Genomic DNA, 13,268 nt, shown 5'->3' with positions numbered 1-13,268 from the left:
CTGTCTACAAGTAGGGAACACTAGAATTTCATTGACAACCCTATAAAACTTTTAAGCTCCAGATTTGATAAGCATCAATTCCACGGCTGGTACGAGACAGTGAATTATTTCAGTTGCATGTCCTGTGCTATCACATGTAAATGAGATTCCCAAAATACTTTCACTATATATTTTCAGCATTCTATAACTGTATTTATTTTTTGTTTACCTCTCTATTCTTTTAAGAAATTAAAAAAAAAAAAGCAAAACTCATGAATTGGTAGCATTCATTTACCTCCCAGGAGAGTTGCAGAGAGGTTTATGATGTGGTAGATCCAGAAATGCAGCAAGGGAAAGGGTTACTTAAACCCTAATAGTGAAAGGAAAGGGTGACTTAAACCCTAATAGTGAAAGGAAAGGGTGACTTAAACCCTAATAGTGAAAGGTGTTCTGTGCTTTAGAAGGCAGCAACATCCAAAACACAGAACTGCAAAAAGCTTTGGCATCTCCACAAAATCCTTAACTCTACCTTCCTTCCATTCTAGGGCTCCTTACTTGTGAGGACTTGAGATCCTTAGGTTGACAACCACATACCTGGATAGCCTTGCCCATTGTATGGGATGCTGGCACACTGCGATGAATCACAATACCCAGGAGGACCTGGGGGTCCTCGGATACCTGAGTTTCCGGGACGGCCAGGGGGACCAGGAGGGCCTCTTGAGCCTGTAGACCCTGGTGGACCCGTTCTGGATTCTCCTTGTGGACCTAGTGTGAAGTTAAAACAAATACATTTCCCCTCTTGTCAAAAAACACCTGAGGCAGGCTCCAATACTCAAGTGACATCTCCCCTAACTTGAGGTTACACTGTCATTCACCAGTGCATAAGAAAGCAATTCCATAAGAAATTCCTCGTAAGAACCAAAGAACTTCCTTGTGATGAGTTAATGCCAGCAAACCACCTCTGTAGCAATTTAATTTAAGGAGAACTGATGTAGCAAGAAGTAAGACAAGCTAAAATTATTTGTGAATTCTCTTGTTTGCTCCTATTCATATGGGGACAAGGATGCCTGGAATGGTTGCATCAGGCAGGTAGGTGAGTATGTGCTCCACACCCCCAGTTTATATGACACAAGTAAAATTCTTTCTGGAAAAGGGGGCACTTAGTCATGATTAATGTAAATGTAAAGACTTAATCATAAGGTTGACCCTGGGTGCAAAGATCCAGCAACCACATAAAGAGAAGAAAAATATGGGGCAGCAAGATGGCTTTGGTGAGTAAAAGTACTTGCTACCAAGCCTAGAAACCAGAGTTCAATCCCCAGGACTTCTATGGTGGAAGAAGAGAACCACCCTCTCCAAGTTGTCCTCCGACATCCTCACGTCATCATGGAATAAACACACGTGCACACACACAAATAAATAGATGATAAATAGACATTTAGACTGACAGACAGGAAGATAACTAGACAGACAAGCAGACAGACAGATACAGATATTTAGACAGACAGACAGAGGATTTTTTTAATCTTTAAATAAGAAAAGAAAAATTCCTTGTCAACCTAGTGAAAACAATGCATAAGTCAACTGGACAGCTCTTGCTTCCTTGGAACACACTGGGGAAATACTGTAAAGGAAAGTTTGTGTCAAGTCTTTCAATTTTCTCACTCTCATAACTCCGTATTGAAGCATACTGGAAAAATAGCATTTAGAGGGTATAAAGCAAACAACGATACAAAACACTGCACAGAAAGTCCCTACCAAATGAAAATAATCCTTCCTTCTTTAAGTCAGCGACCATCCCACCTTCATATACAGAAGCTGTGAGCAAACCCAATGGAGCATTCTCTTTAACAAAGAGAACAACCCAACTGGACTGTGCACTCAGAGCCCGCCATATTGGTGTAAAACTGATGCTATGAAGTTGCCTCTCACACTTTATAGACTTTTCCAATCTGATGTCTTAACAAACCTACCTGGCGGTCCAGGCGGCCCGCGAGATCCTGGAGACCCAATACCCCTTTCACCTTTCTCTCCAGGCAAACCTACAGAGAGAGAGAGAGAGAGAGAGAGAGAGAGAGAGAGAGAGAGAGAGAGAGAGAGAGAAGAAAAGCATGGGAAATTTTTATCTGGAAACATGATTTTTCATCTTAAATAATAATAATTCAAGTAACTCATTTCCTTAGTGAAAACAGAACCTAATTTTTCCCAGAAGTTCACTCCTGAAGCCAAATTCTTTCTAGACATTTGTGTAATTCCAGGTTCATGGCCAAGAAACAAATCTGGCTGAAAGTCAGAGGGGAATTATTTGAAGGATACAAATATGCCTAATATATTGTCAAATAGTAATTAAAAGCAGAGGTCTTAGAGAAGGCCCTTCAGGTAGACTTTAGGAGCTGTGTGTGCACAGCATTAACACCATCAGATAGCAGGGTTACATAACTCTTAAACTGGCATTCACTGACCTGAAACATCTGGAAGCAGAAAAATCTTGTTTTTCTTACCTCCCCCCCCTTTTAATTTCATTTATCTACCATGAAATTAAAGTCAAGCAAATATCCTAGAACCAGTGCCAGGCCTTGAATGAAGGAATAGAAAAAATTTGGACCTAAGATCATTGGGCTGCTCAGATGTCCTGGGTGGCTTCTCAGTTCTTGCCACAGTCGCAACACTCGGTCAAATGTGAGGCCTGATTCCACGTGCCAAGACCCTGCTTCCCACGAATGCCACAGAAAGCTCAATGGATAGAAATGTCTCTACTGAGATACGCTGAAAGCGGCATCTGTTTTCTCGCACCCCTATCACCAGGATGCACACCTGTGAACTGCAAATTACCACAGGCAAAGGTGGCTCCCAGGCAGCTCGTCTGGGAGTGACTCACCAAATTCTGTTCTCCCAGTATTTTCAACCTGCCCCAATTCTAGCAGATGCAAGCTCTTCCTTTATCTCTGGGTAAAGTCAGAAAGACCCACCTCGTTCACCAGGGGGTCCCTGCATCCCCGGTGTGCCAGGGAATCCTGGTCGCCCCCCAGGCCCAGGTTCTCCTCTGGCTCCAGCATCACCAGGGGGCCCTGGGGGCCCTGGTGGGCCAGGCTGGTTGCGATTTGAGTGGTAATCATTTGGAATCTGATTCAGCATCTGATTGAATCTGCTCATCTGGCCTGTAAAATAGAAAGACTTGTTAGAAAGAAACCCAGGAAGGGAAGTGCGAGGCTGGGTAGTTGCTTTCTCTTGGCATCTAAAGATATCTACCTTCTTCCTTCCTTCTCTCTAGGAAATGTTCTAATTAGTACAAACAATAAAAAATAATGAGATACATCAGCCACCCAGTACAAAATGACCGAAGGTCATTTCCCAAAAATGCTCAACTCAAGCCATGAGCATTGGTGTAAATATAAGAATTATCAAAGTGGGGGGGGGGGGTGGCTCTGAAATACACTACCTTCCAGTGTGCTGAATGATGTCACTCAAAAGTGAGCCCTTTTGAAATTAGGACAGTGTGTCATTTTTCTAGGTACCTAAGGCAATGACACCCAGATTTTAGCACAAATGAGAACTTTTGTAAGCGTACCCTGAAAAATATATTATTTCTGGGCCTCATTTCCAAGCACAGTAATTCACTGGGTTTAGAACATGGTCTAGGAACTCTCGTTTCTAACAAGCAAATTAAACAATTTGAGGGGATGTGTTCCTTAGGATCGTGCAGTGAGAAACACTGACTAAACTTCAGAGAAAGAGCCCTGAGTTGGCCTGTACTCCATCTTCAGAGAGAAAGAGAGCTCTGAGTTCAAGGTTGCCTGCACTCCATCTTCAGAGAAAGAGCCCTGGGTTCAAGACTGGCCTGCTCTCCATTTTCAGAGAGAGAGCCCTGAGTTCAAGTCTAGCCCACAATCCGTCTTCAGGCAAGGCGCTGTCTGAATTGGGAATTTCTCTGATCAACTCTATGACTCAAGTCCTGTAGGATTCCTAGAATTACTTTAAAAGTCATTCAAATGGTAAGCAATGAATTACTACTTATTAGTGGTTCACAGACTCCGATGGTAAACAATGAATCACCACTCACTAGCTGTTCACAGACTCAGATGGTAAACAATAAATTACCACTTATTAGTTGTTCACAGACTCAGATGGTAAACAATAAATTACCACTTATTAGTTGTTCACAGACTTGTCTTGCAACTGCTCTCATCATGTTCTGGGAAGCAATGTCTCCCTGGGTAATTAAATTTTAAAAAAAAAATATTATTTCTATAATTTTGGATGTCAACATTTAACTCTTGAAACAAAATTAAGTCAAATTTTAAGAAATACATACCCTGTCACCTTTTTCTCCTTTTAACCCAGATTGGCCCTAAAACACAGGAATGTCACACTTTAGAAACAGGAAGATAGGGGCTAAAAGAGCAGTTCTCAACCTGTGGGTCATGATGACTCCTTGAGGAGTCAAATGACCCTTTTACGGGGGTCACCTAAAAAGGTCAGCCAGCACAGATATCTATATTACAATCATAACAGTAGCAAAATTAATAGTTGTGAAGTAGCAATGAAACTAATTTTATGATTGGGGGCCACCACAGCGTGAGGAACTGTATTAAAAGCTCACAACAGCACTAAGAAGGCTGAGAGCCACTGGTCTAAAGTGACGCATAGACAGAAATGACAAGAGAGAGGCCAGAGCCCATCATCTGATAAGCCAGCAAAATCTAATTAATCTAGCTAATTCTTCCTCCAGCTAATCTTTGTGAATTGAATAGGAAAAAAAAAGTGTTTTTCTTTCTTAATGTCTCACATCCAAACAACCACATAATCTTTACCAGCTCAATCAGAAGCCCCTCCCTGTCCAAGAGAGAGCCTTTGAGGGCAGGAACTTCCTATCTTTCGGTAGCATCTTTTCAAATTGCCAACTGCCATTACAGAAGGAACATCCAAGTCGTTAACAAATCTGATGTAGGGATACTATTCCAGCCAAAACAACTTAGACCGTTTCTATGGAAACCATTGTAGTTCAAATCAAGGCCTAGTGTAACTATTCCAATATCCTCTTAACTGCCCTCGCTACTTCCTGCTTTTGTTCCTAATAGCCTATTCTCAATACAGATGCAAGAATGGTATTCTTAAAGCAAAATTAGATTGTCTCCCTTCATATGAGTTCCAAATAAATACATACTGACTTAGAATTATTCTAAGAAAAACTTGTGCTTGGCTTTCTTATTGCCAAGAGTATTATGTTTTGGTGGAAATATTAATATTGAATACGGAATTTTGTGCAAACTGCAGTTATTTTTTTTATTTCTTGCTCTTTTGAAAAGCTTCTGACTTACTTTTTTATTTTATTCCTACTCCAAATTGACTATTTAAATTTTTCGAGAAATAGATTCACAAGTACCATATGTATGTCACAACTACCCTTCCAGCTCCCCACTAAGTCTTCTCATGTACGCCCCCCTCAATTCTTACTGTTTTGCACACACATACTCACACACAGACACCCTACTAAGGGAATTTAGTATTTCTCCTGTGTGCATATGTTTAGGGATGACCATTTGGGGTTGGTCATCATCTGGGTCTCATGTCTAAAGGAAATTAACTTTCCTTCTCCCAGGGGCATTTACTGCCTTCAGTTCTTCATCTAGGGGTGAGGCCTTGTGGTATCTCCCCTATACATGTTGGCATGACAACTAGTATTGTCATTATTCAGTCCTGTTTAGACAATCATATCGTTAGGAGTTCATGGGAATATTTTCCCCATCCCCTCGTCCATGATCTTGTAGAAGCATTCTTACTACCAGTTACTGGAAAATCCATCTCCAGTAAAAGCAATAGAAATTTTTGAGCCTCTGCTTGCTAGATTAGCAATACCCTTGCCTTGTGCTAATGCAAAATTAAGCATGAAGGGTATGAAGTCTAATGGTTATTGCAAATACTTGTGGAAATTTTAGAAACTCCAAATTCAATGGGAAGGTACTAATTTGAAAGCACATGATAGGTATAATGATATTGCAATTCTTATTTCTAACTAAACATAAGAGTGAGAGAGAGATAAATCAGATATAAACTGAGGAAGGACCACATTAGAAAAAGTAAAATAAGCTTAGCTTCTTATTTATTTGTTTGTGCTAACTGTTGAACCCACGGCCTTGCACATGGTAGACAAGCACTACACCAACTGAGCTACCCCCTCAGTCTAGCACATAATTTTGTTTGCACACGCACATGTGTGGTGAGGGCATTTGAATATACATATGTCGGTGCATGTGTGCCATGCCATGGCATTCATGTAGAGACCTGCGGACGGCCTTGGGTGTTCATCCTCAACTTCCATGTTATTTGAGACAAAGTCTCTTTGCTGTTTTTCCACTGTGGGTGTCAGATCCCTAGCCTGAGCCCTTCCAGGGATTCTTCCATTTCTTCCTCCCGTCTCTCTGTAGGAACACTGGGATAACAGATACTCATACATGTCCAGTTTTTTAGAAATGTTCTGGAGATTCAAACTTAGACCCTCATGTTTGTATAGCTGGCATTTTTACCCACTAAGCCATCTCCTTAGGTCCCAGTAAACACTTCTAACACTGGTCTGATGCTTCAGCATCCTCAGCTACGGAGCAAGAAACAAATGGTGCAGCTAAGCAGTGTTGTCTGCCAAAGGGTTAACATTCGTAAACTAAGGAAGTAGGCACCCTGCACTCCGATCATGCAGCTTTATGCCTTAAACAGCATACCACTTATAAATAAAAAGAATGATTTTGCTGACCCAGCTCTGAAGCTCTGAGTGTTTATGCAGTGCAGAAATATGTGTCTTGGCTCATACTCTCTTCCTCCTTTTAAAGAAACCCAATGACCACAATTTTCATCCCAGGAAATTATAGCAACCCAGCAGGGGGAAAAATATCTTTAGAACTATTCCCAAGTCAAATCCATGGGTTTATCCTTGTTTCAGCAAGGCTCCAAACACATTTATGACTGAGATAACTTAAATATGCCCAAGCCTTGGAGTTCTCATTATCTGTATCCACAAGAGAACAGAAGTCAGTAAACACGCAAGGCATCTACTTACTGGTCTGCCATGGTCTCCAGGTTTCCCTGGTTTTCCACTTGGCCCTGTGGCTCCTGGAGAACCAGGGGTTCCCTACAATCACAGACCAAGAAAGGCAATGTTAGGGTGAGGAAAAATCCTATTCACAGTAACTAAAGAACTGCAGCCAGGTTTAAAAACTGTGAGAGAAGCAGACTATCATTACACGGTAAGGAAAAGGACAATCACATTTTGAGGTAACATGAAGGGGGCTAAGTCTTGGCATTTTGGTCTGCACTGTATCTTGAATCCAGTGAAAAAATACATGCACACATATAACCAGCTTCACAATCTTTGGACTACAACCCCAATAATTTGCTACAGTGCATATCTACAGAAGGAAACTCCTAAATTTTTAGCTTATTTCTGAAACAAAAAAATAAAAATAAAAGCTCCAAAAATCAGGGATGGAAACTTTGGCTAGAGAGGGATTAAAAAGGTGGCTGGGTTTATCATGGTTTGGCCGCACTTCTGATGTTCGCAGACGAGTCTAGAAATCACTTCTTCCTCAGGGACATTCCCCAGGCTCCAAGTCTCTCTAGCCTATCGGCACTCTTCAACCCAGAAAAACCACAAGAATTTCTCCCTGTTGCTTTTAAGTCAACTTTCAGGCATTTCCGCCATATATCTACTGGGCTATTTATAATATAATATCTAATACATCTTGTTCTAAAGCCTACCATTTCCATTAAATGGAATCATAAGATTTTTAAATAGTTCTCTGTCAATTTATGCAAAAAACATGAACTCTACAGTAAACACTTAGATTTAATATTTAAACCTGAAAACATATGTATTAAAGATAAATAATAAAATCACTTAAACATATGTTCCAGAATCTCCAAATCCTGCCACACAGACAGGGACACAGCCACTGTCTCCATCCCACTGTGACCTCACCTATGGGCAGTGCTCCTCTAAGAAGCTTCAGAATCTCTTATCTTCAGTATCTTCTCCATAAATAATAAGAAGACCCTTTAAGTTGTAGATAAAACCTACTTCCCCTGAATGACTGATGGTTACTCATTAATAATGTCCTTAACATTTAAACGTCACAAGCTTCAGAATCACGAGGTAACCATTGAGGTCCTGAACATAACCACTCAACACGGAGGAAAATCACGAGACTAGCCAGCTAGTGGCCAAGTCAGTCTGAGATTTTTCTAAAACATAACTTAATTAAGCATCTGTATTTTGACATATCTGCTTTCTCTAGCACATTTTGATTTATTAAAAAACAAAGCTCGTGTAACAATATACTCCAGAGCACAGACAGAGGGTAACTCAAACCATGTTTTCTCACTAGCAAAATTAGAACAAAGGCAAAGAAGACCTGGGACCAGGTGAAGACCATGTAACCCGCTCGGCTCTTACCGGTGGCCCAGGCGGGCCTCTCGGTCCCATGGCACCATCCTTTCCAGTGAAACCCTAGGTAAGAATGAAATCACAATTACAGATTAGGAAGAAAATGAACAAGTGAAAGGAAGCTGAATAGATCATTAAGAGTGAATGGGAAATACGAAGGACTGAGTACAGTTTGGTGTTTGGTAGATAAGCTTTCAACACGAAGACCATTTCAAAACAACTCATTTCAACTTACATTACACTGTTACAGAGCAATTAGTTCCTATGCTCGTTAATTTGTGGAGTTTCACACAAAACCATTTTAAATGCCAAACTAATCTTTGTTAAATAAGGCAGATTCTGGCTTTTACTTCTATAAGACTGTAAAGAAAGGCCAAGAGAGATTGACTCTGTCTACTAAGCAGTTGCTCTCTGAGAGGGAAAAACTGTATTAACTGCCCTACACCCTAAGAGGAAAGGAAGTTTTCCATTCTCACAACCAGCGTTAAACTTTCTCCCTTCTTCCACAGAGCCAAGCAGTGTCAGTGTGAGCATCAAAAAAAGGGCAGGGTGCACCTCCCTGTAGGGCTGCCCTTTGGCTCCCGTTGTCCCAGCTGATGAGCTCCTTCTCTCTGTACGGTGCCAAATGACCTCTGCCCGGAGTGAGTCACCCTGCTACCTAGTCTGCTTTCATTCCCAAGAACAGATCTCTGAACCCCAGCCGAGGACTTCTGAGTCAGCCTTCTGTTTATGTTTGCTGCATTCCTCCGTCAGAAATGATTTTTCTCCCATTTTCTGCAGAGAGTAAGAATGATCAGGACCAGGCATGGTGGCTCCATGCCTGTAATTCCAGCATTTAGGAAGCTGAGACAGAAGGGTGGCTGTGAGTTCTGGGCCAGTCTGGCTTTGAAAAATCGAGCATGAAAGAATAATTATTTTGTCCGTAATTATTCAGCATCTATATTTCTTAGTCACTGACTTCACAATAGCAGAAACTTAAAGGATTTTATTTAGGGGAATTTTTGAAATACTTCATATCCAGAAAACATATATTTTCAGAAACTCAAAGGGATAAACTTTCAGACTGCTCTCTGAAGGAGCGAGGCCAGCTTAACACAAACCAGATTCTGAGTCTATCTGATACAAAACCAACATTACTTCTGAGAGCCACTTAAGAAATAAAAATGTTCCAGTAGCTTTGCTGAGATGGTCGGAATGACATTTATTCCATATAAACATAGCCAACTGCTACCTAGTATGCTCTTTCTCATTCTTTAGTGAGTATGATGTTTTCAACAATCTAGTCGTGCTTGGGACTTCGAAGGGACACATCTAAATTGAGGAGAGGTGATTTAGTCTGATAGTCCTTAAAGGGGCTATCTTGAGCCACCTGCAGACCGCCATGCTTCAACTTCTAGTTGCATTTCTTGTTGCAGGCCTGCAGCTGTTATGCTCACCCATGTGGCAGTGTTGAAGAGACTAGCAATCATTTTATATAAATATGTATACCAGATACAAGTGCTTGGGGTTCTTCTGCTGTTTCCCCGTTGTCACATGCCCTGCTATTCCTGCAGACCCTCAATCCTTGGCTTCACTCTCCTGCTTCCGTATCTAAGCCTGTTTCTTTCTTATTTTGTTGGTCAAGATCCCCCTACCCAGTCTCTCTGGATGTCTGAAATTGTTTGTGGCCTGCTCCCTCTGCGCACCTGTCTTTAGCCTCAGAGGCGGTACTGAGAAATAGGTAGGGAGACGGAGCTGTGGAAGAAGGGGGGAATGAGTTCTCGAAATCTTTCTTCATTTTCATCCCAGACCAGAATAGACTCACCACAATGTTGGTCCCGGATTACAGTTTCAGAGACAAAAAGCACAGGTTCCCTCAGTCTTTCTAGAAACAGCACTCTGGAGAACACCACCCACTATTCTGAGATGTCTTGGTGAACCATTGCTTCCAGAGTGATACATCCTCGCCAGCAATTACTCACAGATATTAAGGTTAGCAAATCACGTGCTTACTGACAGCGGGTATAACACTAACCCTTCCAGAGAGGCTGATAGTAGCAGTTTAGCCTGACTGATAGAGTGCAGACAGCCCTCACGCTGTTGTTGAAACCATAAAATGATGAAAAGTTGCAAGATTTGTGGGCTTTGAGGAATTTAAATCTCTAAATTCCTCTTACTAAAGCAATTTTGGTCTCTTCTTGAAATAAATGTTCCCATAGCATTGGTGAATGAGGCATAAATGTCATGTTCACAAGGTTACCAATTAGCCTGTCCCAGAACGGAATGGCTTTCCTACCTTGTTATTACCTTGAGTCAAGAGCAAATTGGAATGCTGCTGCAAATAAAGTCCCTACTGAATACCAGCTCTCTGCACCGCGTCAATCTCAGAAGGGACACTTGTCTTCTAGAGGTGTAGAGTTCCTCAGGACTTCAAAGACAATGCTATGAAAGCTAAGGCTACTCTCCAACTTATATAAAATCTACCTCATGATAAAGGTTTTAATTTCAAAAACTAAAACAATTTATAAGTTTCTTTAATTGGTTAAAAAATGATTTACTGTGCTCTGAATCTAATACAACTTAAAAATTCTCAAAATTAAAATTTCATCAATTTGTTTAAGGGAACTCATGGTGGTTCTGATGCTGGATACTGATACCAGTTTGAAGCCTTCCACAAAATATGTGAATTCCACATCTCCAGCAGTGCAAACAGGACTGTGGGGATTCTGTAATTAATGCAGATGTGTGGCCCAAAACTTACTCTGTCTCCTGGTGGTCCCATTGGTCCTGGTGGGCCAGGTAATCCTGGGGTTCCCTGCACAAAGGGGAACAAGCAATTAGTGCACAATGAAATACTGCGTGTGTAGAAAGTGATGATTAACATCCTCCAAAAATGTTAAAAAAAATAAGGAGAAAGGAAGGAAAGAAGGAAGGAAGGAAGGAAGGAAAGAAGGAAGGAAGGAAGGAAGGAAGGAAGGAAGGAAGGAAGGAAGGAAGGAAGGAAGGAAGGAAGAGAGAGAGAGAGACAGAGAAAGGAAGACACAGTTGGGGGGGGGGCTCTGAAAAGAGACAGAAGATCATAGCCAAACACAGCACCAGGCATACAGCCATCAGTCAGCAAGGCAGAATCTGAATTAAACACTATACCCTTGAGCTCTAAGAACAGAGAAATGCAGGTTCAGTGAAGCACGCATGCAGCCTTACGCTTCACTACTTCACTTTTTCACCTTTTGTAATTAAAATTCCTTTTTCATATAATATATTCTGATCATGTTTTTCTCTCCCTCCAACTCCTCCCATTTCCACCTCACCCACCAAACTCTACAGCCTCTCTCTGTGTCTGTCTGTCTCTCTCTGTCTCTGTCTGTCTGTCTGTCTGTCTGTCTCTCTCTAGAAAACAAACATTCGCAACACTCAAAGACAGCTTTTCAATGAGAACTCACAGTCCGGCCGGGAAGCCCTGGCTCTCCTGCGTCACCTTTCATTCCCTGGCGACCCTGGAGTGGGCAGAGAGAAGATGGTTCTCAGAAATTATGGAGATTAAGTTTAAAGGAAGAAATGAGTCACTTATGGACTTTTATCAATTTATTATTCCAGTGCAAAGGTTCAGAGACGAGCACATAGGTCTGTTTTAAGGGAGATGAATAAACCAGTTATCATCATCATCATCATCATTATTATTATTATTATCATTAGTCACTCACTTTCTCCAGTAAATGCCATTCTGTACTTTCTACTTTACATTATAAGATGCTATTATATAATTACATGATTATATATCTAATAAAAGTGATATGTGCATTAAATTTAGGAAGTTTTTGAGAGATCAAATAAGTAGAACAAATTTTTCTGCAGTTATTTATTGCATATTCCATTTACATATCTAAAATAATTTTTATTTACTACAGAAAGCCTTTATGCCTACCTGTTCTCCTGGAATGGAGAGTCCATTGGGTCCCTGGGGGCCTGGAGGACCCTGAGGGCCTGGGGGACCTGTATCTCCACGGGGACCTGGAGGCCCCTAAAATATATGAGGAAAAGAGAGGGGGTTGGAGGGGAGGGCAGTGATGTAATACCCTCTAGTAGGAACATTTAGACGTTTCTTCATAGCCTGAAAGCATCACCACTTAGTCTTCATAAACATTGTGGAAATACATACTTGTAGAAAACTGTGTTGATGTCATTCTTTCATTCCCTTTACTACACATTTAAAAAACAGAATGTGTGCTGAATTCACAAGAACACTTAGATTTCAATAAAAGCCCTATTAAAAGTAGACTTTTTAAAGTGAAAAGCATTATATAATACAGAGTGCATTCATAGATTCCCAAGAGCCCAAAGTTGAAATTTCGTTAGATTTAATCTTTAACAATTGCTCACTATTTCTGAAACCAAGGATAGTGATATACCTTGGGACACACTAAACTGAGGTCATATACCTCCTTCACAGAAACTTAAACAAGCACACTTCAACATGCTGATGAATATTTGGAGTATTAAAATGTACTTACAGCCGCCCCGTTGATGCCCCTTTCACCTCTGGGACCTTTCGCACCAGGTCCTCCCTAAAACACATAAAAAGAACACATTTTGGTGTGAGCATAAGGAAAATAAAGATGGATATATAAAAATAGTGTTTAAAGAAGGAAAAAATAGTCCCTAAACAGTTAATACCTTTACAGTTATTAAAAATGACTTTTTAATATTTATTAAAATAAATATTTTATTTTATAAAATATTTTATGCAAAATAATAAAGTAAAACTCTGGTATTACAGCTGGTGTGCAGCACTGTGACTAATCGCTGGCCTAGCATGTGCAAAGCCCTGGTTTGAGGCCCCGCATGGCTGAGAAATAAATTTGTGTCATACAAACAC

At 40.8% G+C, this 13,268-nt stretch overlaps 1 protein-coding gene across 4 annotated transcripts in view; it reads right to left on the bottom strand.

Annotated features, from left to right (window-relative positions):
- The window catches only part of Col12a1 (collagen type XII alpha 1 chain), a 108,065-nt gene that overhangs the window by 2,612 nt on the left and 92,185 nt on the right, over positions 1–13,268 (bottom strand). For all 4 annotated transcript variants that reach the window (XM_075965135.1, XM_075965134.1, XM_075965137.1 and 1 more), the window contains 11 exons: positions 12,904–12,957; positions 12,318–12,413; positions 11,836–11,889; positions 11,154–11,207; positions 8,423–8,476; positions 7,031–7,102; positions 4,292–4,327; positions 4,123–4,189; positions 2,949–3,137; positions 1,953–2,021; positions 574–744 (listed from right to left, as the gene is read on the bottom strand). In XM_075965135.1, the coding sequence (XP_075821250.1) occupies positions 574–744; positions 1,953–2,021; positions 2,949–3,137; positions 4,123–4,189; positions 4,292–4,327; positions 7,031–7,102; positions 8,423–8,476; positions 11,154–11,207; positions 11,836–11,889; positions 12,318–12,413; positions 12,904–12,957 (916 nt within the window). The remainder of the gene's footprint in view (positions 1–573; positions 745–1,952; positions 2,022–2,948; positions 3,138–4,122; positions 4,190–4,291; positions 4,328–7,030; positions 7,103–8,422; positions 8,477–11,153; positions 11,208–11,835; positions 11,890–12,317; positions 12,414–12,903; positions 12,958–13,268) is intronic.

The sequence above is a fragment of the Microtus pennsylvanicus genome, chromosome 3, assembly GCF_037038515.1.
Source record: "Microtus pennsylvanicus isolate mMicPen1 chromosome 3, mMicPen1.hap1, whole genome shotgun sequence".
In the NCBI taxonomy this organism is placed as follows: domain Eukaryota; kingdom Metazoa; phylum Chordata; class Mammalia; order Rodentia; family Cricetidae; genus Microtus; species Microtus pennsylvanicus.
This window is presented reverse-complemented; position numbering and strand designations above follow the sequence as displayed.